Raw genomic sequence first — 26,095 nt, 5'->3', positions numbered from 1 at the left:
GACTTGCTCCCCGGGATGACACCCCTCCCTGAGCCACTGGTCCCTCTCGCTGGGCTGGTAGCAGCGCTGACCTGTCCCCGTCAAGTTGTTGCCTGGGTCCTGACGTCTGGGGTCTTTGTTTCCTCCAGGAAACCGCTGCTGCAGCCCAACCCGCTAAGCCCGTGGGAGGGGCTGGGGAAAAAGCAAAAGCCAAGACTCAGAAAACCAAACAGCCGCCCGCAAGCTCCTCTGCTTCCCCAGAGCTCCGCCAGGTAGGGAAGGCATCTTGTCTTGGAAGCCACGTCCTGCTGTCTGTCCCACCATCTGCTCCTTTGGGCCCTGCTCCTTCTAGAGTTCATCCTTCGTTCAGTCATTCAGTGATTCCCTTTTGGGTGCTGGGGATGCAGCCACGAAGGAGACCCGACTCCTGCCATCATGGCCCACATTCTTAGGGGAGAAGACAGAAAGCCAAGTTAGGCACAGGGAGGGCCACATGGAAGAGCACGGTGCTGGGGTAGGGAGCCGAGGTGGGTGCTGAGAGAGCGTCGCCAGGCAGGGTCTCCTCAAGGAAGTGCCGGTGGAGCAGAGATCTGCAAGCCTGAGGGGCAAGCCATGCAGTTCTCTGGGGACACGCCCCAGGCAACAATGGCAAGTGCAGAGGCCCTGTGGCAGACTGTGGCAGATTTGTACTGGGAACAGTAAGGAAACCAGTGACCCCAGGAGCAAGTGAGGGAAAGAGGGTTGCAGAGGGGTTCTTGGAGGCTATAGCAGGTGGGTCAGAGGGCAATGGAAGGTTCTGAGCAGGGAAGGGACGTGACCACTCTGGCTGCTGTGACAAGCATTGACTGGAGGGGGCAAATGGGCTTGGTTACTTGTTCCAGGAAGCTGAAACCAAGGAGAAGGTGGCCGTTGCTGGAGACAAAGCAGGTGGAAGTGATAAGGCCAAGACAGGGGCTCCGAGGAAGCCGGAAAAGAATGGCAAGGATTGTGCGGCCGCGGGGAAAAAGGAGAAGGAGCAACAGAACCGCAGAGCCGGAGCGTGTGACGCGAAGGAGAGGTAGGTGTGAGCCCTGGTGCCTGGGAGCAAGGACACAGCCTGCCCCAGGGACGCAGGCACAGCCTCCCAGGCTGCTGGGGCAGGAGACAGACAGATTCCCAGGCTGCCCTTCTTGGTGACTCTTGGGAAAATGGGGGAACTGCTGAGGAGGTGGACGGCGGGGGGAGCCACGTGTCCCCATTCCTTGCTGGTGATATGCTCCAGCATACAGCCCCCAGGGTCCCCCAAGGCCACATGAGCCTTATGGATCCCAGGGGAGAGGCTGGCATGTCCCAGAGTGCTTTCTGTCCCCTCCCGCCACAGCCCCCAGCCCTTCAGAGCGGGGCAGAGATGGCCCCCCACCCTGTGAGTCGAAGCCCACCCCCTCGTCCGCCGTGAGGGGGTGCCCAGCAGGACCCACATGGCATGGGTCTGTCCGAAGCGTGGACTCTGTTGCCCGCCGCCGGGGCTTGTGTGCGCAGTCAAGAAACAGAGGCCCTGTTGTGCACGTATGGTGTGTGAGTGTGCATGTGTGTGTGCAGGGAGCAGCAGATCTAGATCTAATCTGTGTTTCCTCTGATGCTTTTCTCCAGCCCACTGAGTCTCCAGGAGAGGATCACGGTGTTCTTCCACGCAATCATTTCCAAGGACGTCAGCTTTGACCCCAACGTGCACCAAGTGTTTGTCAAGGGGGGAGAAGAGTTTGGGAAACCCAAGTGGAGTCTCAACGTCTGTGAGATGCACTGCACCAAGTGAGTGTGCCGGGGGTCGTGGGGACGGTCGGGGAAGGCACGGAATAGCCAGTCTTCGAAATACATTGAAATCATGATTTTTTTCACGTTGCTGACATTCTCACGCTTTGGAAGACGACGGCTCCGAACAGGTACTCCCTCGGCTGCGCTTCTGTGCCGCATGTCACCGTGGCCCGCTTAGTGTTGGTTCCGTCGGTAAACTGTGTCTCATTCTAGAAACATCCTCTGGTCAGCGGTGATTTCTAGCTCTGGGTTTGCTCCAGGCTGTTTGAGGAGTGGTAAAATGTTCAAGCTAGGAATCTGCTTTGGAGCACCGGCCGGTGTCCTGTCGTTCCAGAGACCTGTACGACAACGGGTTCCTCGTGGAAGGCAGCGCCGTCCTTTCCCGGCAGCACCTGAATAAAGCCATTCCGTACAAGTACGTTGTCGTGAAGGGCAAGAGCAGCGACTACGAGTACATCTACAAGCCTCAGCAGAGCCACGAGCACGTCAACCGCTGTCTGCAGGTGAAGGCGGAGCTTCTGGGCTCAGGAGGTGAGTCGCCAGCGGGGCCCCTGGCCCGGGCTCAGGCGTGCCGACGCTGGGCCTCCCCAAGTGGCCAGTCCTCTGCAGAGCGGGGGTCCCCGTGGGAACTCTGGGCCGGCACTGCCCTTGCCCATGCCCCTGGGCCCTGGCCCCCGGCCTCCAGCTCTGCATTGAAGAAACCCAAGTTCAGAAGCCCGTTTTTGATCAGTGTAATGGAACCGCTCACTTCCCAGGGGAAACCAGGAAAAGGACTTTGACTCACAGGCAGAGAGGGTGAAGCCGCCGGGGGTGAGGCGGTGAGAGGCTGGGCGGAGGGGCCGCAGGGCTCTGGCAAGAAGGCTCAGGGCGGGAGGGCGAGGCTGGAGCTGTGGGCGCCCACCCCCTTGCCCCGGAGACTGTGGGTCGACCCCTGCCCGCGCCCCTGCTGCTTGCGTCCTGGCCACGCTCCGCTCGTCTCCTTTCTCCTGTTCATGTGCAATTGCTTCCTTGTCTTGTCTTTCCTGTTTTTTCTTTGCTGTATTTTCTTCTCGTTGTACGTAGTGTGTGTGTGTGTGTGTGTGTGAACATTGTATGTGTGTAAACATGGTGTGTTTATGGATGGCATGTGTGTGAACACAGTGTGTGTGGAGTGTGGGCGTGTGTGTGGGGACATGGCGTGTGTGGCGTGCAACGTTGGCACATCGGCGTGTGTGGCCTGTGTGACGTGTGCGGTGTGTGTTTCACTTACACATGATCTCCGTGGCTTCTGCTTTGGGAATGTGCGAGGACCTTTTCTGTGGCCTGGTGCCCGGTCTGTGGCTGGCGTCCCCGTGGGCTGAGCCAGACCAGGCAGCGAGCTGGGGGCGCGCGGACCCTCGTGTATCTAGTAGATGAAGCCCATTTGATAGTCAAGTCCATTCTCGAAAGGCTGGTGTGTCTGTCAGCTCCCGAGTGTAGCCCGGCGCTGCTCCCTGCCGCTGCCCGGCCCCGAGCGCCGCGGCCTTCGATGCAGGATGACGGTCCGGACCTGGGGCTGTGGGATTGTGGGAGCGGGACAGAAGTGAGGCCTGGTGACCTGCGGGACGGCTCGTGGGGAGGCCTTGGCAGGCTCTCCTCGGAGGTGATTGTCATCGCTACAGATGGTTGGGGAAGGGGCGTGGAAGGTGCCGGGAACGGGGTGATAGCAGGGTTTTCGTGTCCGCTCTGTCGCGTGCTGCGGCGGCTCCTCTACAGCGCCTGAAATAACGGCAGGTCACCTGGTTCCCAGCACGGTACAGGCAGGGGTGGCTGTCCCCCTTCCTCCCTCTACGCATCCCCGCATAGCGTGAGTGGCAGTGGCCAGGCCGCCAGAGTGGAGGCTTCCGGCTGTAGCCCCCCACTCCGAGAGACCCAGACCATGGCCGCGCGCCTGGGGGGGCCTGAGCGTTGTCCTTCCGTGTCCTCTTCCTCTGTCCCTCTGTGGTCCCTCTGTGGTCCCTCACTGTTCCTCCACGGCCCTCCGTGGTCCTTCTACGGTCCTTCCACAGCCCTCCACGGTCCCTGTGCAGTCTCTGTGCTGTCCCTCTGAGGTCCCTCTGAGGTCCCTCCACTGTCCCTCCGCAGTCCCTCTGCCTCGTGCCGGTGCTCTTCGGCCTGGGACCGGGGGGCGTGCCCGCTGTCTGCGCCACTGGCTTCTGCTTCTCCACCTCCGCCTTCGTCTCTGCTCGGCCCTCGCTCTGGGGCCTGCCTCTCCGGCCACCGGTTTCACTGGGCTTTCGTTGGTTTGTTTTCTTTCTTTCTTTCTTCTTTTAAGATTTTATTTATTTATTTGACAGACAGCGATCAGAAGTAGGCAGACAAGCAGGCAGAGACAGGAGGAAGCAGGCTCCCCGCTGAGCAGAGAGCCCTGCTCGATCCCTGGGGCTCGATCCCACAACCCTGGGATCATGACCGGAGCCGAAGGCAGAGGCTTTAACCCATTGAGCCACCCAGGTGCCCCTCGTTGGTTTATTTTCTGTCGTGGTTTTTCATTCAGTCTGACTGTCCTTAGTGGACACACTTGGCCTGCCCACATTCATCCTGACTGCGGCTGGAGGACAGAATTTGGCCATCTTGACTTGTCTTTTCTGTTCACCTTGTTTTCATGTCCTCTTTTGGGTATTTTTTCTAAGTTGCAGAATTTCTTTCTCTTTCGTTTTCTCTAGTGGGTTGGAAACTTAAACATGTTATTTCTTTTCTTCTGGTAGATTCTGAGAGACCAAAACCTCTGATGGCCCCCTCTTCCCCATCCTGGTGTCAAAGGTGTCCTCTGCCCAGGTGACCTGGGTGGCACTCCCTCTCCCTCTGGGATGTGGGTCTGGCCAGGCCAGCAGCTCACGTGGGCGCCTGGAGGCTGGGCACAGAGAGTAGGAAAAGCAGTAATTCCCAACAGTAATTTCAAGTTCTGGCCAGGCTGGGGTGGAGCAGAGGTGGGTGAGTGGGGACCTCGGTGCCGACAGCGGGATGCGGAGGACCTGCTCTTCTAGACACGTGCCCGTCCTGATCATCGTGGCTGAGTTCATGTGTTCATGTTGCCTCTGGTCGTCTTACTGACCCCTGGTCTTCTGATTATTTTGCAACTGGTTTTGTTGGGTTTTCTAATCAACACTCGTATCTTTGCACCTCGTCCCAAGAGCAGGGGTGGACTCAGCCCTTGCCCTGCATCAAGGGCTCTCCCTGTCTTGTCTGGCCCGCGTGGATTGGGCGTCCCAGCTCCCAGCACAGAGGAAACTAGCCTTTCGGTCTAGTAACTCAGCCAAGTGGAGTGCTTAACTGTTAGTGAGAGTGGTTTCGGGATAGAATTCTTTTTTTTTTTTTTTAAACTTTTTTTTTTTTTAAAGATTTTATTTATTTGACAGAGGGAGAGATCACAAATAGGCAGAGAGACAGACAGAGAGAGAGATGAGGAGAAGCAGGCTCCCTGCTGAGCAGAGAGCCCCATGCGGGACTCGATCCCAGGCCCCTGGGATCATGACCTGAGCCAAAGGTAGAGGCTTAACCCACTGAGCCACCCAGGCGCCCCTCGGGATAGAATTCTTAACCTCTGTGTGATCGTTTTCTTTTCTTTCTTTCTTTTTTTTTTTTTTTAAAGATTTTATTTATTTACTTGACAGACAGAGATCACAAGTAGGCAGAGAGGCAGTCAGAGAGAGAGAGGAGGGAAGCAGGCTCTCCACGGAGCGGACAGCTCTATGTGGGGCTCCATCCCAGGACCCTAGGATCATGACCTGAGCCGAAGGCAGAGGCTTTAACCCACTGAGCCACCCAGGCGCCCCTGTGCGATCGTTTTCTAATGATCCCATATACCAAGTGTGCTGAGCCGTCTGGTTTAGTGCAGACACGTTACGAATATTTTCACGCCAGCCGGATCACGGGACCTTGAGTCCCCCTCTCATCACTGTGGGGCGGCAAGGGTCCGTGTCCTAAACACAGCGGCTCCTGCATTGTCCCTCCGCTGGCGGGACCGTGGCCCAGATGAGTTCAGTTCCTTCCCTTCCTCTGCCTCCTGCTTTCGGGTTGTCGGCCTCCTGGAGGTGGTGTCTAGGTCGCTGCGTTCGGATGGCCTGCAGCGGGGTGTTTTCCTCTCTTCACTCTTAGACTGGCACCAGTACGACGATGTGGTCCGTATGAAGAGCCCGGGGATGTTTCAGAGGATGGTGAGTTCCTTCACAGACGGGATAAGGAAGGACCTGGTGAAGGGGAAGCAGATGGCGGCCACCATCATGCTGGACGGCATCTTCAGCATTCTGCAGCCCTGGAGTGCCACCAACCTGAAGAGCTTTTTCACCCAGCTCCAGCAGTTCTACTGTGTCGTGAAAGTGCCCATGATCTACGAGGGCCACGCACAGCCCTGGCACTCTCTGCAGTACGAGGAGAAGGAGGTACTGGGTGTCAGGGTGTACGCCCCTCCCCTCCCTTTCTGTGCAGTCGGCATCACCCCACTTCCTACCGGCCAAGGGATCCCTGGGGAGCAGAGGGGGGCAGACCTCACCCTCACCATTGTCCAGGCTCTGCTGCTTGTGGAGTCTCTGTCCTCCTGGTTTTCTTTCTTCCCTCCCTGACCGGCACCTCGTTATCCGGGCCCCACCCTGCCCACCTCCTCTCCTGGCCCTCCTACCCCCCCCACGACCTTTCCCGGCCCCACCCCCTCACCCCACCTGGCCTCTTGGCAGAGTGGAAGGAACAGGTGGAGCCTTCCTTTGTCATCTCTCTGCCTACATTGCCGGATGGCCCTGGCAGTGTGGAGAGGAGCCTGGGGCCATTTTTGAGATGACAGTTGGGCCTTCCAAGCATGAGGGGCCCCTCCACCAGGCAGTGTTTCTGGACTGCACCATTGGTGGCATCTCCCAGCAGAGACCTGGGAAGTGGGGGGTGCTCGGGGTTAGCTGGGGAGGCAGGGCAGTGGGGCGGCCCCTCCATGGAGCTGTCTCTGCCTCTTGGCGGCCTTGGTCCCTGGCCCAGCTGACAGGGCACTGAGGGCCATGAAGGGGCCCCTCTCGCACCCCTCCTGGCTTCAAGTCCGTGGTTCTGTCTTCTCTCCTGGGATCAGGTGAAGAGAAACCTGTGGGAGTATTTGAAAAAGCATGCGGCACCGTTTCTGGAAAGTGGGGACCCTCTGCTTGAAGACAGCCCAGTAAAGAGTAAATTGAGAATGGGCCTGATCCTCCTTTTTGCTGTGGAAAAGTTTGACATACCCTTATCGAAGAATGACCTGGAGATCCTCTGTAGTCTTCTTTCCTCCAACGCGCGTTCGCCAGGAGACCTTGACAGTGACCTAAGCCACATCTTTAGAACATGTCGGAGGTATTGTGTGTGTGTTAAATGATTTTATAGCTGTTTATTTTTTAAATTTTTTAAAAAAGATTTTATTTATTTGACAGACAGAGAGCACAAGCAAGCAGAGAGGCAGGCAGAGAGAGAGGGGGAAGCAGGCTCCCCGCTGAGCAGAGAGCCCGATGAGGGGCTCGATCCCAGGACCCTGAGATCATGACCTGAGCCGAAGGCAGAGGCTTTAACCCGCTGAGCCACCCAGGCGCCCCTATAGCTGTTTCTAAGAGTGATCTGATTCTACAAATGAGTGTTGGTCGTGGGTCGGATGCAGATGTGCCGGAAGTAAAGCTGCTCGTGGTTTCCCTCGCCTGCCGTGTCAGTGTTGGCCTCGCTGGCCTTCTTCCTAGCATATGTTTTGTTTTTACTTTTATTACTCTTCTGTCGAATAGCCTGCTTTTGAGAAGCTTTATGCTGTACCATGCCTTGCCCCTGGTGACCCAAAATGAAGAAACCCTTTTTTATAAAATTTAAAAAAATAAATAAAAGAAGTGGGACACCTAGGTGGCTTAGCCGGTGGATCTGGCGATTCTTGATCTCGGGGCTGTAAGTTGGAGCCCCACGTGGGCGTAGAGATGACTCAAAAATAATTGATTTTTTAAAAAGATTTTATTTATTTATTTGACAGAGAAATCACAAGTAGGCAGAGAGGCAGGAAGAGAGAGAGGGAAGCAGACTCCCTGCAGGGCCAAGAGCCCGATGTGGGGCTCGATCCCGGGACCATGGGATCATGACTTGAGCCGAAGGCAGAGGCTTTAACCCACTGAGCCACCCAGGCTCCCCTAAATTGATTTTATTATTAGTTTTCTTTTTTTTCTTAAGTAAGCTCCACGCCCAATGTGGGCCGCCAACTCACGACCCTAAGATCAAAGTCGCACACTCCACTGACCCAACCAGCCAGGCACGTCACATAAAAATGAGATCTTAAAAAAAGAAGAATGAAACAGGAAAATATTTTATTTGAGCCCAAGTTAAAGCGGACAACTGGGACCCACGAAGAGGAGCACACACGCTCCAGGGAAGGAACACGGGGTGCAGGGTGATGTGTGCTCTTTGTGGAAGGAGTTACAGATCATTGAGACGGACATTCAGAAAGTTACAGACTTTCCCTTATGTGTTTAGTATGTATAATACTTTAATCTTGTGGGAACCAGGACATGTTTTCTCTCTTTTTTTTTTTAAATATTTTATTTATTTGCCAGAGATAGAGAGAAAGTACACACAAGCAGGCAGAGAGGCAGGCAGAGGCAGTGAGAGAAGCAGGCTCCCTGCCGAGCAAGGAGCCCAATGTGGGACTCGATCCCAGGATCCTGGGATCATGACCTGAGCCGAAGGCAGGGGCTTAACCAACTGAGCCACCCAGGTGTCCCTATTTTCTCTTATCTTTCTGTTTGGAATGCTCCTTTTTGGTTTTTATTTATTTATTTTTTAATGAAGCAGACACACTGTGTGTGCTCCTGGCAGAAATAGAGCCCATGGTTGAAGTCATTTTCACCTTTGTAAATGTCAAACTTTTGCTTCTCTGGGAGCCCAGGAGCAGTGCCCACAAGCACGAAAACTTGAAAATGTCCCATATCACCCTGTGTGTGCAAGGTTGCGGGGGTTGGGGTTTGAAGATGGGCTGTGAGGGCCCAGTGAGTCATGCCCGAGGATGCATGGGGGGGTGCTCTCCCTGGGCTTCTCAGGTCACCAGCCTGCCCTGCCCTGCCCCGTCGTTTGGGTGGAGGGGCCCCGCTCAGCACCCCATGACTTCAGGCCCTTCCTACGCTGTTTTCAGGAGCTGTGTGAACAGAACTGGAGGGCAGTAGGAGGCAGCCTTCCCTGAGCAGTGAGTCTTATTGGGACATCTGTCTCTTGGTTTTACAAACTTGAAACACTGAGTGCAAAACTACATTTTTTTAAGTGAGAGGAACTGGCAGCAAATGTACGAGATTTGTGAGAGTGTTTTGAGGGTTTCCGAGAAGCGGCAAGCATTCTTGTTTTGTGACGGAAGGCAGTGTGCCGTATGTGGTTGACAGGCTTCCCCTTGCCTGGGCAAAGTGGCTTTGTATCTGGGCCTACTGTCGCCAGAGGGCCTGGGCTCACAGGTCACATAGCCCCTGAACCTCAGCTGTCAAGGGGATGGACATCTGCTGTGGGTCTGCACAGAAGGCCTGTCCGGGGCCCGACGCTTCGCAGGGTGCCAAGGGCGCCCCCATGTCCCATGCAACCAGGTTTTTCCTGGGGCTAGTCACTCTTTTCAGCCACCCTGAGTGCTCCTTACCTCCTCTATGTGAGGCGCTGTCAGAGCATTTGGGGGGCAGGACACTGGCCATCCCAGCTCACTGCAGGCTCTCTGCTCCCTTCGCAGCTGGCGAGAGTTCCTGGTCAATCTGTGCCAACGGTGCATGGAGGCAAGAGTGGACCTCTGGGTGCTCACCCTGCCGGTCCTGCACCACTGCCTGGCACCAGCGCCCCAAGGAAAGGACCCCAGTATGCAGCCTGAGGACACCTGGGCGGCCCTGGAAGGAATCTCCTTCTCTGAGTTTCGGGAAAGAATGCTAGATTGGTAAGTTGCAGATCTACACTTCCGTCTGTAAATCTTAGAATCACAGCCATGCTTCGGGGATCTCCGGTGGCCCTCTGGGTGCACACGTTTCTGCTTCTAGCAATCTTTTAAAATAACTTCTTCTTTTTTTTTTTTTTTTTAAAGATTTTATTTATTTATTTGACAGACAGAAATCACAAGTAGGCAGAGAAGCAGGCAGAGAGAGAGAAGGGGAAACAGGCTCCTGCTGAGCAGAGAGCCCTATGTGGGGCTCGATCCCAGGATCCTGAGACCATGACCCGAGCCGAAGGCAGAGACTTAATCCACTGAGCCACCCAGGCGCCCCTTAAAATAACTTCTTTAACAAACTTTAAACATACAAGAAATGTAACAAAGAATATTAAAAAAACAAAAACAAAAACAAAAAACCAAGCCTGAATTCCCAGAGATAATCGTTGCTAACAGTTTGGCATGCACATTTCTAGGATTTTGTCCAAATACAGCTTTGCGGGCATGTGACATGCTAGATAACAGTGAAAAATTATTGGCTTTTTTTTTTTTTTTAAGATTTTATTTGTTTATTTGACAGAGAGAGATCACAAGCAGGTAGAGAGGAAGGCAGAGAGAGGAGGAAGCAGGCTTCCCTGCTGAGCAGAGCCCGATGCGGGGCTCGATCCCAGGACCCTGAGATCATGACCTGAGCCGAAGGCAGAGGCTTTTACCCACTGAGCCACCCAGGCGCCCCCAAATGATTGTCTCCTTATTCTGTTTTCCAAACAGGCTTTTTTTCACCTCACAGTATTTTGTGAGCGACTCCATGTCAGTAAACGCACGGCTCCATTGTTGTAATGACTGCTTACTCATCAGAATTTACTTTCACTGAAGCAAGGACTGGGCAGGTTATTTCTGACTTTGTAAGCACGCATGCTTTCACGAGCATCCGTGTTGCTTCCCTGTCCAACTTTTTCCCCAAGCTCAATCCTTGAAGGCAGTCCTGCCTGGTCAAAGGCTCGGCCCGTGGTACGTGCCAGTCTTGGGGTAGGGAAGTAACAGTCTCCAGGTGAGCCAAGCTTTCTTAGAGGAGACGCAGAATGCACAATCCACAAATGAGAAATGGTAAATCAAACCTAAGTACACAAATAAAATAAAAATTTGATTAAAAAAATTGAAAAAGAGGAATACTACTCAGTGGCAAGCACAGCGTTCCCCCACCCCCTGGCCCGTCAGGGTCAGAGAAAGGATTCCAGGTCTCACCTGCTCCCACCCCTCCAGCAACCCAGTACACTGCTGCTGGTTGTTAGGGATTAAAGTAAATTAAGTTATTGCTCCTTCACTATTACTGGAACCTTTAGAAGTTAAAGCCCAGTTAAGATTACTTATATCAAGGAAAAAGAAGATTTCTTATATCATTGTATACATTTTTAGGACCCTTCAGTGGCGTACAAACCATCTGGAAGAAATTTAGTTGTTAACGGTGGAGAATGGCAAACACCAGCCTTGGTCTTAAAGATCGTCCTTTTTAGGCATACGTGGCATTTACTGTGCTGTGAACCTTCATCCATGGGGTCCTCGTACTCCTGGGACTTCTGTGTGCCTTGCTTTATTGGATTTTTTTTCTTTTTTAAATTCTTTTAAAGATTTTATTTATTTATTTGCAGACAGAGATTACAAGTATGCAGAGAGGGAGGTAGAGAGAGAGGAAGGGAAGCAGGCTCCCCGTTGAGCAGAGAGAAAGCCCGATGTGGGGCTCGATACCAGGACCCGGGATCATGACCTGAGCCAAAGGCAGAGGCTTTAAGCACTGAGCCACCCAGGCACCCCAGCTTTATTGATTTTTCAGTGGTCATCATCGGGAGTCTCCTGTACAATGTCACAGAATCTGTATGATTTAAAGACCTTCACTGGGCTCCTTTGGACTGTTCGATCTGAAGCATTCACTTAGTAGCTCATCAAAACACTTAGTTCATACATCATTGCTGCCAGTATGGAAAACAGTATGGAGGAAAAGTTAACAGTATGGAGGAAAAGTTAACAGTGCAACACCCTTTTGAACCAGAGGTCCCTCCTGTGGACATGTATCCCAAGGAAATGGAATTGGCATCTCAAAGGCACATGTGCAACCCCATGGTCACTGCAGCATTCTTCATAATAGCCAAGACACGAAAACCACCGAGTGCCTGTTGACTGATGAATGGGTAACAGATGTGAGACCCGCACACATATACTTGCACACATGCACACACACGGGAATATGATATGTACAATAGCATTTGCGTGGAATCAAAGTCAAATTTCTAGAAACAGAGTAGGACAGAAGCTGCTGAGGGAAATTGGGAGATGTTGGTCATTGTACAAATTTCCAGCTAGAAGATGAGGAAGCTCTGGGACCCCAAGACACAGTGTGGTGACTATCGATAGTGATACTGTATGATAGACTCCCAGGTTGCAGAGAGAGGAGATCTTGTTAGCATGAGAGGAGTCCTGGTCACGTGACATGGCGTTGGTGCTAACTAATCCTTCAGGGAAGTGCATCAAGTCAACACATTGTACACGTTATGTTACATTACGATGTTAGATGTCAGTGATATCTCAGCGAAGCTGGAATAAGTGCTTACATCTTCGTGTAGTTTTTTGCTGTGGCAAAATACACACATCCTCTGAGTTGCCCTCCTGATCGGTTTCTGTGTGGACTTCAGTGGGATCCGGCCCGCTCGCGTGGCTGGGTCGCCACCTTCCATCCCAGAGGTTTTTCAAGTTGAAACTCTGTCCTCATTAAGCAACATCTCTGTCTCCCTGACTCCCCCACCCTCGGGTAAGCACCATCCTTACTGGCTGCTTTCTCAAATTTGCGGAAGTAGAGTCAGTGTATCTGGCCTTGCTACTGGTGGGCTTCACTCAGCGTCGTGTCCTCAAGGTTCATCCGTTTTAGTGAATTCTTAATATCTTATTGTTTGCTTTTTATGTGAGTCAGTTGTTTTTAAAGTTTGAACTTTATGGGTTTCTTCTAACATGACTATACTTACCTTCACTCCATCTGTGTGTGCTGATCCCTACGGCTGCCCTTCTGTTCCCATTGTCCCTTATCCAGGATACCGCTGATTGACCTTATGGGAGAGTGGAGCCATTTGCTGGACGTAGATGTGTGTCTGTTCCAGTCCTGGTTCAGTCTGCTGCCTCTGAGCAACTTAGTCTACTATATGAAGAACTTCATGGAATATCTGAGTCGCTCCCCGGCTCGCGTCCTGGACTGCCTTCTAGGGACTTGGTACCGGCTTCAAGGGCTTAGAAAAGTCTTCAGCACAAATCAGGAGGTCTGTTGTCTTTTGTCCGGAACAGGCTCTCAAGTCCTTGCTTACTAGCAAAAGCAGATCAAACTAGACATACAGGACCCGTAATTCCTTTTTTCTGAAATCCTGGCAGGGTGAAGCACTTTGAAGCCGGAGACGTGGTGGGGCCGCTGTTTCGTAGGGCTGCAGGGCTGCTCTGCTTGCCATTACTCTGGGGCGGGGTGTGGGGGTGGGGCCCCGGAGCGGTCAGGCTGTGTATGTGTATGTGTTGGGGGAGTTCTGGACAGGGTCCACACAGCTGCTCCCTCCTTTCCCATTTTGTGCAGTGCAGAAAACAGTGTAATCTTAAATCCTGAATTTTATATGTGAAAGATGTAAGCTTGGTTCTTGAGCATCTTAAAACTCATTTGTAGAAAGAAAACTCATTTGTAGAAATGGGTAGAAAGAACAGAACTACATTTCTACCCATGTAGGAAAAAACCCATTGGGTACATTTCTATCCATGTAGAGAAAAAACTTATATTTGCCTTATTTAGGTTGGTTTTGTTTTTTCAGTTCTGTTTTCAGGAAGATGGTGGCATCTTGATTAACTCTTTCCTATCTTTTCTCTTCATTGCCCCAGAACATTGAGGAAGTTTTTCAAATGCTGCTGCACCTCCTGGATATTTTTCAAGACAAGTAAGTAGAAAAGTGAAATGCAGCCTCTGTATTGCATGAGGTTACCTCCCCCTCTCCCAAACTGACCGCCGTCTCCCATATTTACTGTTGAAATCAGAAGGCCCTCAGTGTATATCCAACCTTGTTTTTAAGCTGTGAACATCCTGGTTTGGTTTGGTTTTGTCTTAAGGGAAAATAATCAATATCACCTGCTAAGATTTTGGTTTATTTCCATCTGGTCTTTTTTCCTACACATTTGCTTCCATTTATTTTTTTGATGATCACCATATTACATATTCACGCTCATGTTCTGGATTTCTTGAACGTTGGTCTTTGTGTGTTTTTTGCAAGTCAGGCCGGTTGAAAGTAAAAATCAAACTTAGCTTTGCATGGTTATCTGAAATCATTTGCTCCTACAGACCTGTATGACCTCTGACACCCCGAAGGGACACACTATATGCGGAATGCAAAACAGTAGAAACCCACACATGCTGATAGGTGTTTCCTGAGATTCTCGGAGCTTTTTCCATATCACCTCACCTGAATTCTTAGGGTGTTCAGGATGGTGGGGGTGTCAGATCTCTGTTAATGTCAAGCCCCGAGGCTTCAAGGTCTCCCCTGGGTCCCACAGAAGCACCCCACGGTGCCTTTGTCCTGCCACCTGCCACACCATGCTCCGGTCAGGTCCCACCAGCTCGGGCCCTCTGCCAGCCGGGGAATGTGAGATGTGGTCTCCACGCTCAGTGCCCATTCTAGCACTTTTCCCCAGCCCTCCCTCCCTGCCTCCCTCCCTGGATCTTTCTGAAATTTTTTCAAGTTTATCTAGTATCCTTATCTTCAGTAATACACATCCCCAGCATTTTTTTCTTTCGAATAAGGGCCTACACTTGGAAATAGTTTGACTTGCTTTTGTCTAAAGAGTTCAGACCATGGAGGCAAACCAAAAGGACTTTGTTTCCTTTTTTATCTTGGTCATAAGTTCAGGATCTGTTGAAATGTTCCCAATCAATGTTAACCAACATGGGATCAGAACCATGTCTTCCTCGTAGGTATTTTGAAGGGAAGGATCTCGTCAGGGAAAATGGGTACTGTTTTCTCACTTCTCCTAAATTACTTCAATGATCTCTCTTGACTCTTTGCGGGGTAGGATTCTTGAGGAGCCCTTGATACAGTCCTACTTGACTGTGTGCCTGAAACTTCATGAAACTGTCTGCAGAATAACAAAAGACCAAAAGTTTTATGAGCTGCCTGCCTTATCTGCTGAGATTGTTTGCAGAATTATTTCACTTAAGCCTCTAGTGGTAAGTGGAACACACACATCATGTCGCACCCACGATAAGTATGGAATTCCAAGTGGCCTCACTACAGAACAGAGATCGGCTGGTTTCTAGGATTGCTAGAGGGAAACAGAGTGGCTGATCCCCTCCTCAAATATTTGTTGGGCATCTGCCCCATGCTGGGTTCTGTTCCATACACTGGGGATGTTTTGGTGAGTCTGCACCCTTGCCCTCCTAGGGCTTCAGTTGGAGGTGGAGAGGCAGTGCAGGGGTCAACATACAAAACACCAGATGCTCAGGTCATGATCTCAGAGTCCTGGGATCAAGCCCTGCATCGGGCTCTCTGCTCAGCGGGGGGCCTGCTTCCTCCTCTCTCTCTGCCTGGCCTCTCTGCCTGCTTGTGATCTCCGTCTGTCAAATAAATAAATAAATAAAATCTTTAAAAAAAAACAAAAAAAACACCAGATGAATGGGTTAACGGAAGAGCAGTGCAGCTGGCTGGAAAGTCAGGCAAGGTACCCAAAATATGTGCCCAAAGTGTGTATCCATGCATGGTTGTTCCCACGTGACCTCATTTCCTGCACACTGTTCCTTCAATACAGCAGCCGCTCCAGACGTCCTAAGTACACACCTCAGGGCCTTGCACACAGCCTCCCTTGTGCTGCCTCCCGAATCAAGCTGTAGGGAGACCCCAGCACCCTGTGCCCTCTCCCTCTACACACCTCCCAGAGGGAACCACCTTCTGTCTCCTACCACCAAATCTGAGTTTTGGCTGTCCTTGAACTTTCTGTGTTTTGTGTCTGCTTGCTTCACCCGACACCATGTCTCTGAGACTCACGCCTGTTGCCGCTCACGACAGCGTTTGCTTCTTGTTGTGGACTCTGCATGCTTGAGTTTAAGGGCTTTAATTTGAAAATGATAGATTTTATATTTAGACTAATCACCTTTTGGTCTACTGTATTATGATTCAGAACTGTGATGTTAATGATGGAGACGAATTCAATGTATGTTTTAACTTTATTCCTTTCACTCTTTTCTTCTTTAAAATACCAAAGACACAGTTTAAAATAACTATTATTGGTAAGATGATTGCTTTCTATGAATCAGGTGCCATTTAAACCATAAGGTGGGTGCCTATTTCCAAATAAACTGTGTTTAGGAAGTTTGTTAGTTTTCTAGGGTCTATTTTCCTGCAGAAAATAAGTCTTAAATGTGGGTCAGAATCCCAGACCAGTGTAATCTACCTCATGGTAAAAATACTCTCTCCATGCCATAAAAACAAAAAGTTTCACAAAACTAGCACTCAACAAAAGTGATGTGTTTTCAACTAGCTTCCAGATGGGTCCCGACACAGAGGGTTCACTGGATTGGCAGGACACCGGAGTCAGAAAAGCAAGGAGCACACACGTGAGCCCCCAGCCTAGATTCTCAGGTCTGGGCTGTTCACTGAATTGCCCGTCTCTGCCTTGCGTGGTGCAGAGGACAGGGGGATGGGAGAGACAATGGCCCGCCTCCTGGAGAGGTCTCTGGGGCGCCACCCTGTGAACACATCACAGCACCACAAGGGACAGACAGTAAGCTAGAGGGTCGTTAAGGTGCCCGGGGCACCAAGGGCAGGGCCTGCATCCCCATGAAGAGGAAACCGCCCTCAGGGAGGAGGAACGCTGCTGTTCCCCAGGGTCTGCAAGGAACACTGTGGCAGGGAAGGAGCCAGATCCAGGTAAGGCCAGATCGCAGGGAATGCATGCCATGCTGAAGCTTCTGGATTATTCTAGAAGGTGCTGCATCGTTTGGGGATTTTAAACAAGGGCTGAGATGTCCAAATTTCAGCTGAGAACCATTGCCACCTCTTGCCATCCAGTGATCTGTCGTGTTGGCCAGGCACACCTCTACCCACCCTCCCACACATCTGGCACCCTCCTCATTTTTAGGGACAGAGCCCCTTACTGCCCCAGGCTGGGTATCTTCCCTTTCGTATGTCTTGAGAATACCTTGTACTTTCCCTACTTGGCGCCCACCATGGTTAACGCCCCGATGTCTGCCTGCCTGCCTGTGAATTGTTGCCCTCTCCCCCGCAGCATCAGCTCCTGTGGTGAGAACCGCATCTGCTTGGCCACCAGCTGGGAGGGAGGGCTCGCGGTGCTTCTCAGGGACATCCCGTAGGGAGGAGTAGCAGCAAGTCCCGTTGTGGGTCCTGACACTTCTAACTTGTGGAACTCCGCTGAGGAACACAGGCTAGCACAGAGCTGGGGAGACCCTTCCAGGGCCTCAGGGAGCAACCACTGCAGAGGTGGGTGTTCCGACGCCTGCATTCATATGGCTGTGCTCCTGCTGTGGTGGGGGGAAACGCCAGAGCCTTCGACCCCACGGAACTCAGATTTTCCAGAGGGAGAGAGGGACTAGGAGAGGCTTCATGGGAGGTGAACATGGATTTGGGTTTACCTCTGTCCCACCTTGGGCTGTTTCTATGGCCAAGGATCAGGGGTTTGCATGGTGCCCTGGGGGAAGGGTGTCTCTGAGCTGCTGGCGGCTCTGCATTTGGGGTGCACCCTTCCCCAGCCAGTCTGGAGAAGGTGTACCGGCGTGGCCTGGGCTAGCATGATCTGCTCATTGGTAAGGCATGGTCCCCTCTGCTAGGGTGGTTCATGGCGGCATGCTTGTCTTTCCCGCCCCTCCCCCACTTTGCCTGAGTTGTCAGCTCTCAGAGTGAATCCAGAGTCCAGGAAAATTGAAGCACCTTGAATGTAGCCCCTGGCAAGGCAGGTGTCCTGAAGGCACTCCTGTGACTCAGAGGTTGCTGTTCTCTAGGGCCTGCTGTGGACTGGGAAGGGACAGTGTTGTCTCCAGAGTAGCCTGAGTCACAGCTCGGGACCATTACATACCTTCTCTCCCTTGCTGCAGCAGGATTCAGCCGAAGGGCCAAGAAAAGAAGCTGGGAAGATTTCTGTGCAAACAGTATTCCAGGGGACAGTCACTTCGACGAGAGCTTGGCTTCGGGACATTTTTCGGGAGAGCATCTTTAGGCAAACCTACACATCAACTGTCATATTCAGATACCAGGAGGAAATCAAGGTAAGTCCTGGTGGGCTGAGACGCTGCCCACAGCGGTCTGAGCAGGGATGCAATGTGCTGGCCCCGGGCCAGTGCTCCATCCTCAGGACTGGAGAGCCCATTCCTGGTCATACCACCTGCAGGCCCCCCGTGACAGGCCTCGTGGGAAGGGCGGGGACCCGGGGCCTTTGGGCTCTATTTGAGCAAGGAAGGTTGGAGGTAGTTAAGGCTGGAAATGTCAGGAAACAGTGGAGACAACAGGTAGTTGAAGAGGCGATTGGGCAGAGGGATTTCTGAAGAAATTTCTGAGGGAAATCAGCCTCAGAAAGGCTAGAAGGGTTCCAGAACGAGGCTGGATGAGGTGGGGGAGGACAAGGGCAACTGGGGGGTCTGGCCCGTGGAGGGGTCACCCAAGCAGGAGTGGATGCGTTGCTCCGAGATGGAGGGGTAAGAAAGGGTTGTGCTGAAGGCTAGGGGTGCCTTACTTCCTCTGTTTTTTATCCTAATGCTTAATGTCTTCTTCCTACTTCCAACAAGTTATGAAGGGTCTACCACTTGACCTTCCGTGGTGTTGAGAAGAACCCAGTTAAAATGATCTCCGTGCTTGACGTGAGATTTTGGGCAATCCCATCAATGTACCGTGTGACGCCTCTGGCTTTACAGGACTGGGTTAGGTCCTGCAGGGCTGTCTACACATCCTATCCGTTTCTTTCTTATTCCCCCCGAAAACTAGAGAGGTGATGGCCACTGAGGAAAATGCCCCAAAGAAAACCTTGGCCACAAAAGTTTATAATCCTTAGAGGCTGCAGGTTTTCCCGGCTGGTGGCCAGTGAGCCAGCAGTGTGTATGCCGAGCATCCGGTTCTGTACTCCCATCCTGGCTCGATCTGTGGTTTTCCTTCCCCTGTCTGCCTGGGGTGATGCAACCAGTGTCTGTGGCTCACGGCTCATTTCCAGATTCTTCTTAGCCTCCTAATCAGACCTAGCCTGTATGTCAGTGCCCATCAAGATAGAAAGTGACTGTACATGTTGGTCTCTCACATAGAATAGACTAGAATATGGACAAAATAAAATGCCCCCCAAAAGTTGCAGATTTCAGCTTGTGTTTCTTAAGCATCAGAAAAGCCTTCTGTAATTGCTCTGTGAAATGCCAGGCATCTTAAGACTTAAATCCCACAGGGGCACCTGGGTGGCTCAGTGGGTTAAGCTGCTGCCTTTGGCTCAGGTCATGATCTCAGGGTCCTGGGATCGAGTCCCGCATCGGGCTCTCTGCTCAGCAGGGAGCCTGCTTCCCTCTCTCTCTCTGCTTGCCTCTCTGTCTACTGTGATCTCTGTCAAATAAACAAATAAAATCTTTAAACAATGGGGCGCCTGGGTGGCTCAGTTGGTTGGACGACTGCCTTCGGCTCAGGTCATGATCCGGGAGTCCCGGGATCGAGTCCCACATTGGGCTCCCAGCTCCATGGGGAGTCTGCTTCTCCCTCTGACCTTCTCCTCGCTCATGTTCTCTCTCACTGTCTCTCTCTCAAATGAATAAATAAAATCTTTAAAAAAAAAAAATCTTTAAACAAAAACAAAAACAAAAAACAAGACTTAAATCCCACAAAAACACAAAAACAAAATGATTGAATTATTGAGTTACAATTGCTAAGTTATTAAGTGTTTCAAGATTTCAAATGGTATAATCCCCCAAACATTAAGAATGACTTCAGGATGGCATTTGGTCCATTGACGTGAGAGGATGATTTTCAGCTAAATGCAGTAATAATGGTGAAATAATGTTAATTAGAATGTCATTGAGCATCCCCTCTGAGGCTGGTGCCTGACCCCTTACAGAGGAGGGAACCGTGGTTTGGGGAGATGGGACAAACCCAGCTCTGTTCTTCAACATTGTCAGCTAGCGCTAGGACACTGCTGTGGAAAGAGAGATGAGCGAACCAGACGGCTCATTGCACCAGGAAGTCGCCTTCCAGGGACACTTTAACAGGGTGGTCATAAAATCACACAGCTGAGACCATACATGAGCAGGGCTGATGACCCTTGCTGTACCTCAGACTTGTTACTTCTCCCCTGGGAGGGGAAAAGATCATGAATCCAAATAGTCAGAGAACAGAACTTCTAGCAATCTCCCTCAGAGAAAACAAGTCTGAGGTCAAAGGGAAGAAAATACACAGGAGTTTCTAACCTTATTTAGAAACTTCACGATTGGTGGTAGAACACATGTAGCGCTTGTGGAGCAATCTGTATCCTGTTAAAACTGAGCGAACAGCAAAGGGGTTGACGCTGTTGGGAGCTGGAGTCCTTTCTCACTGTGGAGAAGGGAGATGCAGCAGAGGACCAGGAGCCACCAGCGATGGTATGAATTCATGACCCAAAAAGCTGTAGTGGCTCCTAGCTCTCTGCACTGAAAGGCCTAGAAATCAGGACGGCCAGGCCCAGGAGCATAGTGGGAGCCCCAAGCAAAGCTGCTAAATACCATCCCCACAAAGAGATTTGTGCTTCTGGAAGGACAAGCAGGTTCCAGAGGTGGCATGAAGAGTGCAGCACCAACCTGAGACAAGTTGTGGGAATGAGACTAATGGCGGGCTGGCATCCTGGAGTAGACCCTGGGATGGAGAAGGGCTGCATTTGTAGTTCATGTCACTCCAGCAATGCCTGTTTCCTAGCTTTGACAGCTCTACCGAGGCCAAGGAAGTCATGAATATTAGGGGAAGCTGGGTTGAGCATACATGCGAACTCTGTCTTATCTTTGCAGGATTTCTATAAATTGAAAGTCATTCCACATTTTTTTAAAAAGGACCCAGAAGCTAGTCTGAAGGGATTAGCCAAATCTAGGACAATTGCATTATCCAAACAGTAACATCAGGACTGGATTACAAGTCACTGATACTTATTTACAGGAATAAGGCAGGTGGGGGAAGAGAAAGGTTTTATTTGTTTGTTTTTCGGTATTTGTTTTTTAAGCAGGCTCCATGTCCAGTGTGGAACCTGACCTGGACCTGGATCTCATGACCCTGAGATCATGACCTGAGGCAAAATCAAGGGCCAGATTCTTAACTGGCTGTCCATTTTTTTTCTTTCCATGAAGAATGCAGCTGGTGGGCTCAGTCTGTACAGCAAGTGACTTCTCTATCTCAGGGTTGTGAATTTAAGCCCCTCACTGGGCATGGAGCCTGCTTAAAAAAACAAAGACAGACCCAAAACACCCTTCATCCTGTAACATGGCAGGAGTAATAAATTCAGTCAAAATCCATCATGGGTGTTGAAGTCGGTGCACAGAAGTATGAAGGAACAGGATATCCAGAGTAGCCTGCCACAGAGGACCATTTAATGCAAAGGAGAAAAGCACTTCATGGCGAAATCCGGCAGACCTGCCCGTCAGCCCTGACAGGACAGGGATCTCGTGACCTCCTTGTGCAAGTCTCTGATGGAAGACAGAAAGCAGCTGTTGAGTATTAATCCCTGGGGAATCCAGTTGAAGAAATACGGGTGTCATTGGTCCATTCTTGCACCTTTTTTTCCCGTATGTCTGAAGGTTTTTGAAATAAGGCAAGTGCGAGAAATAGTTTCAGAATCAAAACCAGTTACACGGTGGAAGCACCATCCTGGTGGGCTGGTCCTGTCAGGCCCTTCTCAAAGTCTAGGGTTGGCTCTGACGCACCACGGACACAGCTCACCAGGGTCAAGGGACAGGGTCAAGTGCCAGGTGGCCACTGCTCCTGGAATTGCGATGAAAGTCTTCCCTTTTTCATAGAACTCCCCACAGTACTTCGTTGTCACGGAGGCTGTCGCTGACACGTGTGCTTTGCAGGTCTGGCGGCGGCTGGTGGAAATCAACTTCCCCGTGGGGTACGACTGGAAGGAGTCCTTGATGGGGGACTTGGAAGGGAGAATCAAGCAGGTACCAGAACGACCCCAGGGTCGTTCTTTTCATGGGGCGTGTTGAGGAAGCCGGACCCTTCCCCACCCCCTACGATAACACGTGCCCTTTGAACGGAGAGGCCCGGTGGGCAGGGCACGGGGCCGGGGGGACTTTGCTTGCTGACCCAGCCTTAATGGTTTGATCAAAGAGGACATCCCCGCGAAGAAGGGGGTGCGTTCGTACCCGCGGGAAACCCCACAGGTATGGGGAGTCCGGTGCCCCACACGCAGTAGCTCCACGTGGCCTGTCGGTGACCGAAGCCTTGCTAAGCCCGGGGACAAACAGGGAAACAGAAGGGGCTTCCCTTTCGTTAAAGCTTGTGGCCCCAGGGAAGTGGGGGTGCGCTTCTTCACGGGACACGCGGATGCGTAACTATTAAATGACGCTTGGGGGAAGCAGAACCCAGGGGGACGGCACTGGTTCTCCTGACCTAGCTGGTCCGCCGGCGGGACCAGCGGCTTCTGCGCGCCCGAGTCCCGCTGTGTGGGCCGGAGTCCTGCTGTGTGTCCCGCTGTGTGGGCCGGTGTCCCGCTGTGTGTCCCGCTGTGTGCGCCCGAGTCCCGCTGTGTGTCCCACTGTGTGTCCCGCTGTGTGGGCCCGAGTCCCGCTGTGTGGGCTGGAGTCCCGCTGTGTGACGGCGGCCGCCGCGGGGCCGGGGCGCGGGCCGTGCCGGGCGGGGGCGGCGAGCGGAGAAGAGCGTCCGGGTCCCCGTGGCTCGAGGGCGGCCCCCGCGGCTGGAGGGCGGCCCCCGCGGCTGGAGGGCGGCCCCGACGCGCCCGTGTGGTTGCAGGAGAAGCCGCTGGTGCAGATCTCCGCCTTCTGCAGCCCCCACTGGGACGCCACGGAGCGGGAAGACCGCGTGTCCCGATGCTTCCAGAAGTGCGCCGTCGAGGCCGTGAGCTCGGCCTGCCAGGTACCAGCCCCGCCGGCCCGGCGCCCGCGACCGCGCGCGGCTTCCCACACGCCGAGCCCCGGCATCCGCCTCCCGGCCTGGGGCGCGGCCCCTCCGCCCCGCGACGCCGCGCAGCGTCCCGTCACCCGCGGGGGAGGTTGGGGGCGCCCCCCGCGCGTGTGCGCCGGTCACTGCCGCCGGCCTGTGGGAGCGCCAGCGGCCTGCGGGGCACCCGCCGCCGGCCCACCGCACGTTTACGGGGGGAAAAGCGGACGAAGCGGAAAGATTCTGTCAACTCACTCACCGTCTCGTCGGCGAGGCGGGACCCGCGCGGCCTCCCCGGAGCAGCCTCCGCCTGTCCGTGTGTGCGCATGCGCCTGCGTGCGTGTATATATAGGCGCGTGCGTGTGCGTGCGCGCGCGCGCTTGTAAAGGGCGTGCGCGCTCTAGCGCTCTGGGCTTTTTCCTGCCACAAGATGCCGTCAGGGCGGGGGAGGTCGCTGCGCTCCTTCCCTCCCGACCCGGCTGCTCTGCATCTTGCTCGCGCTCGTCCGTCTGACGCGCAGCCGCGGCGCGGGGTCCTCCCCGGCTCCTCCTCTCTGGAGGACGCCGTCGTCCGTCACGGCGAGCGCGTGCTTCGCTCGGGCGGCTTCCCCCGGCAGCCTCCCGTCAGCGGACGACGGCCCGGTTCCTGCCGCAGCGAGGGCTTCCGGCCGGGGGGCGGGGTGGGTCCGAGCGGGGCCGCCCCTCCGCGGGCTCCCCTGAGGTGGCGGACGGCGGGAGCAAGCCCCTGCCCTGCCGAAGGCTTGCGGCGCGCGGGCGACGGCCGGGCCGGCGCCGACCGGTCACGGCCCGCCGCGGCGTCCGCCCGCAGTCGCAGACCAGCGTGCTCGAGAGGATCTCCAGGCACGACCTGTGGAAGTTCGGCACCCTGGTGTCGGCCGTGATCACCAAGTCCTGGCCGCGACGCGACGGCGACGCCGCCGACGACCTGGACGCGGTTTTAAAGCACCTGCTCTTGTGTGAGGACATGAGGCATCTCTTCAAGCTGTGCGGTGCGTCTGCGGGGGCGCGGGGACCCGGGGGCGGGTGGGGGCGGGGGCCGGCACCCCGCCGGGATGTTGGGTGGACGTTGGGCAAAGGGAGCGGCCGGGCCGCGGGAGCCCGAGGGGTTCGGGCCACCCGGCTCCGTGGGTCGGCGCCGGGCCGGGCCAGGCCGGGCTGCTGCGCCCAGCGGGTTCCCTGCCGCGTCCTGACGGACCCCGCGCTGCGCTGGGCTGTGAGGCCCGGACTGCCCCATAAACACCGTATTACAGTTGGTGGGTCCCCAGATGCGGGTTCGGGGGTGCACGTCCCAGGGCGAAGATTCGGAGTCTCTGCGCCCTCAGAGCGCAGGGACAGCCTGGAAAAGCCGAGCTCCTCGCCGGTGGCTGCGGCGCGGAGAAAATAAGACGATGGATGTGGGGGTTTTATGGACATTATTGAAAGCGGACATTCTTTTTTTTTTTTAATTAATAGACACTTCCGGTGTATCTGTACAGCGACAGGAGAATTGAGCAGAATGTACGGGGTTCACATACTTGTACTTCCCTGCCCCCACTCGCACAGCTTCTCCCGCTATTACTGTAAGGTTCTTCCGTGTCTTTTTGTGGCTCAGAGCAGCTTTGTTTTGTTGTTGTTGTTTACATGTTTTATTAACATATAACATCAGCCCCAGGGGTGCAGGTCTGTGAATCGCCAGACCTGCATGTGTGTCACCCTAGCACATGCCCTCGCCAATGTCCATCACCCCACCCCTCTCCCTGCCCCACTCCTGCCGGCAACCCTCAGTGGGTGTTGTGAGATGAAGAGTCTCTTACAGTTTGTCTCCCTCCCGATCCCATCTTGCTTCATTTATTCTTTTCCTACCCCAAAACCCCCTACATTGCATCACCACTTCCTCATATCAGGGAGATCATATGAGAGTTGTCTTTCTCTGCTTGACTTATTTCACTAAGCATGATACGCTCTAGTTCCATCCACGTCGTCGCAAATGGCAAGATTTCATTTCTTCTGATGGCTGCGTAGTATTCCATTGTGTATATACACCACATCATCTTGATCCATTCATCTGAGGATGGACATCTAGGTTCCTTCCATAGTTTGGCTATTGTGGACGTTGCTGCTATAAACATTCGGGTGCACATGCCCCCTCGGATCACTACGTTTGTATCTTTAGGGTAAATACCGAGTACCGTGATTGCTGGGTCATAGGGTAGCTCCATTTTCAACTTTCTGAGGAACCTCCATGCTGTTTTCCAGAGTGGCTGCACCAGCTTGCATTCCCACCAACAGTGTAGGAGGGTTCCCCTTTCTCCGCATCCTCGCCAGCATCTGTCATTTCCTGACTTGTTGATTTTAGCCATTCTGACTGGCGTGAGGTGGGATCTCACTGTGGTTTTGATCTGTATTTCCCTGATGCCGAGTGATGTGGAGCACTTTTTCATGTGTCTGTTTTCCATCTGGATGTCTTTTTTTTTTTTTTAAAGATTTTATTTATTTATTTGACAGACAGAGATCACAAGTAGGCAGAGAGGCAGGCAGAGAGAGAGAGAAGGAAGCAGGCTCCCCGCTGAGCAGAGAGCCCGATGTGGGACTCGATCCCAGGACCCTGAGATCATGACCTGAGCCGAAGGCAGCGGCCTAACCCACTGAGCCACCCAGGTGCCCCTCCATCTGGATGTCTTTGCAGAAATGTCTGTTCACGTCCTCTGCCTGTTTCTTGATTGGATTATTTCTCCTTTGGGTGTTGAGTTTGCTAAGTTCTTTATAGATTCTGGACACTAGTCCTTTATCTGATATGTCGTTTGCAAATATCTTCTCCCATTCTGTCAGTTGTCTTTTGGTTTTGTTAACTGTTTCCTTTGCTGTGCAGAAGCTTTTGATCTTGATGAAGTCCCAATGTTCATTTTTGCCCTTGTTTCCCTTGCCTTTGGCAATGTTTCTAGGAAGAAGTTGCTGTGGCTGAGGTCAAAGAGGTTGCTTCCTGTGCTCCTGTGTTCTCCTCAAGGATTTTGATGGATTCCTTTCTGACATTGAGGTCCTTCATCCATTTTGAGTCTATTTTCATGTGTGGTGTAAGGAAATGGTCCAGTTTCATTCTTCTGCATGTGGCTGTCCAATTTTCCGAACACCATTTGTTGAAGAGACTGTCTTTTTTCCATTGGACATTCTGCTTTGTTGAAGATTAGTTGACCATAGAGTTGAGGGTTTATTTTTGGAGGCTCTCTTCTGTTCCATTGATCTTTGTGTCTGTTTTTGTGCTAGTACCATAGTGTCTTAATGATGACAGCTTTGTAATAGAGCTTGAAGTCCGGAATTGTGACGCT

The 26,095-nt window shown here is 52.8% G+C and overlaps 1 protein-coding gene across 3 annotated transcripts in view; it reads left to right on the top strand.

Moving 5' to 3' along the window:
• Positions 1–26,095, top strand: part of RNF213 (ring finger protein 213) — a 106,945-nt gene that overhangs the window by 16,901 nt on the left and 63,949 nt on the right. For 2 of the 3 annotated variants that reach the window (XM_059379882.1, XM_059379881.1), the window contains 14 exons: positions 129–251; positions 861–1,036; positions 1,609–1,767; positions 2,105–2,301; positions 5,887–6,170; positions 6,839–7,092; positions 9,467–9,664; positions 12,732–12,954; positions 13,553–13,608; positions 14,735–14,888; positions 17,766–17,936; positions 21,726–21,815; positions 22,627–22,749; positions 23,602–23,782. In XM_059379882.1, coding sequence (XP_059235865.1) covers positions 129–251; positions 861–1,036; positions 1,609–1,767; positions 2,105–2,301; positions 5,887–6,170; positions 6,839–7,092; positions 9,467–9,664; positions 12,732–12,954; positions 13,553–13,608; positions 14,735–14,888; positions 17,766–17,936; positions 21,726–21,815; positions 22,627–22,749; positions 23,602–23,782 — 2,389 coding nt within the window. The remainder of the gene's footprint in view (positions 1–128; positions 252–860; positions 1,037–1,608; positions 1,768–2,104; positions 2,302–5,886; positions 6,171–6,838; positions 7,093–9,466; positions 9,665–12,731; positions 12,955–13,552; positions 13,609–14,734; positions 14,889–17,765; positions 17,937–21,725; positions 21,816–22,626; positions 22,750–23,601; positions 23,783–26,095) is intronic. The other variant, XM_059379884.1, reaches the window with a different exon arrangement.

Source organism: Mustela nigripes, chromosome 16 (genome assembly GCF_022355385.1).
Source record: "Mustela nigripes isolate SB6536 chromosome 16, MUSNIG.SB6536, whole genome shotgun sequence".
Classification (NCBI taxonomy): Eukaryota; Metazoa; Chordata; class Mammalia; order Carnivora; family Mustelidae; genus Mustela; species Mustela nigripes.
The sequence above is the reverse complement of the archived record's forward strand: the minus strand, read 5'-3'. Positions and strand labels throughout refer to the sequence as shown.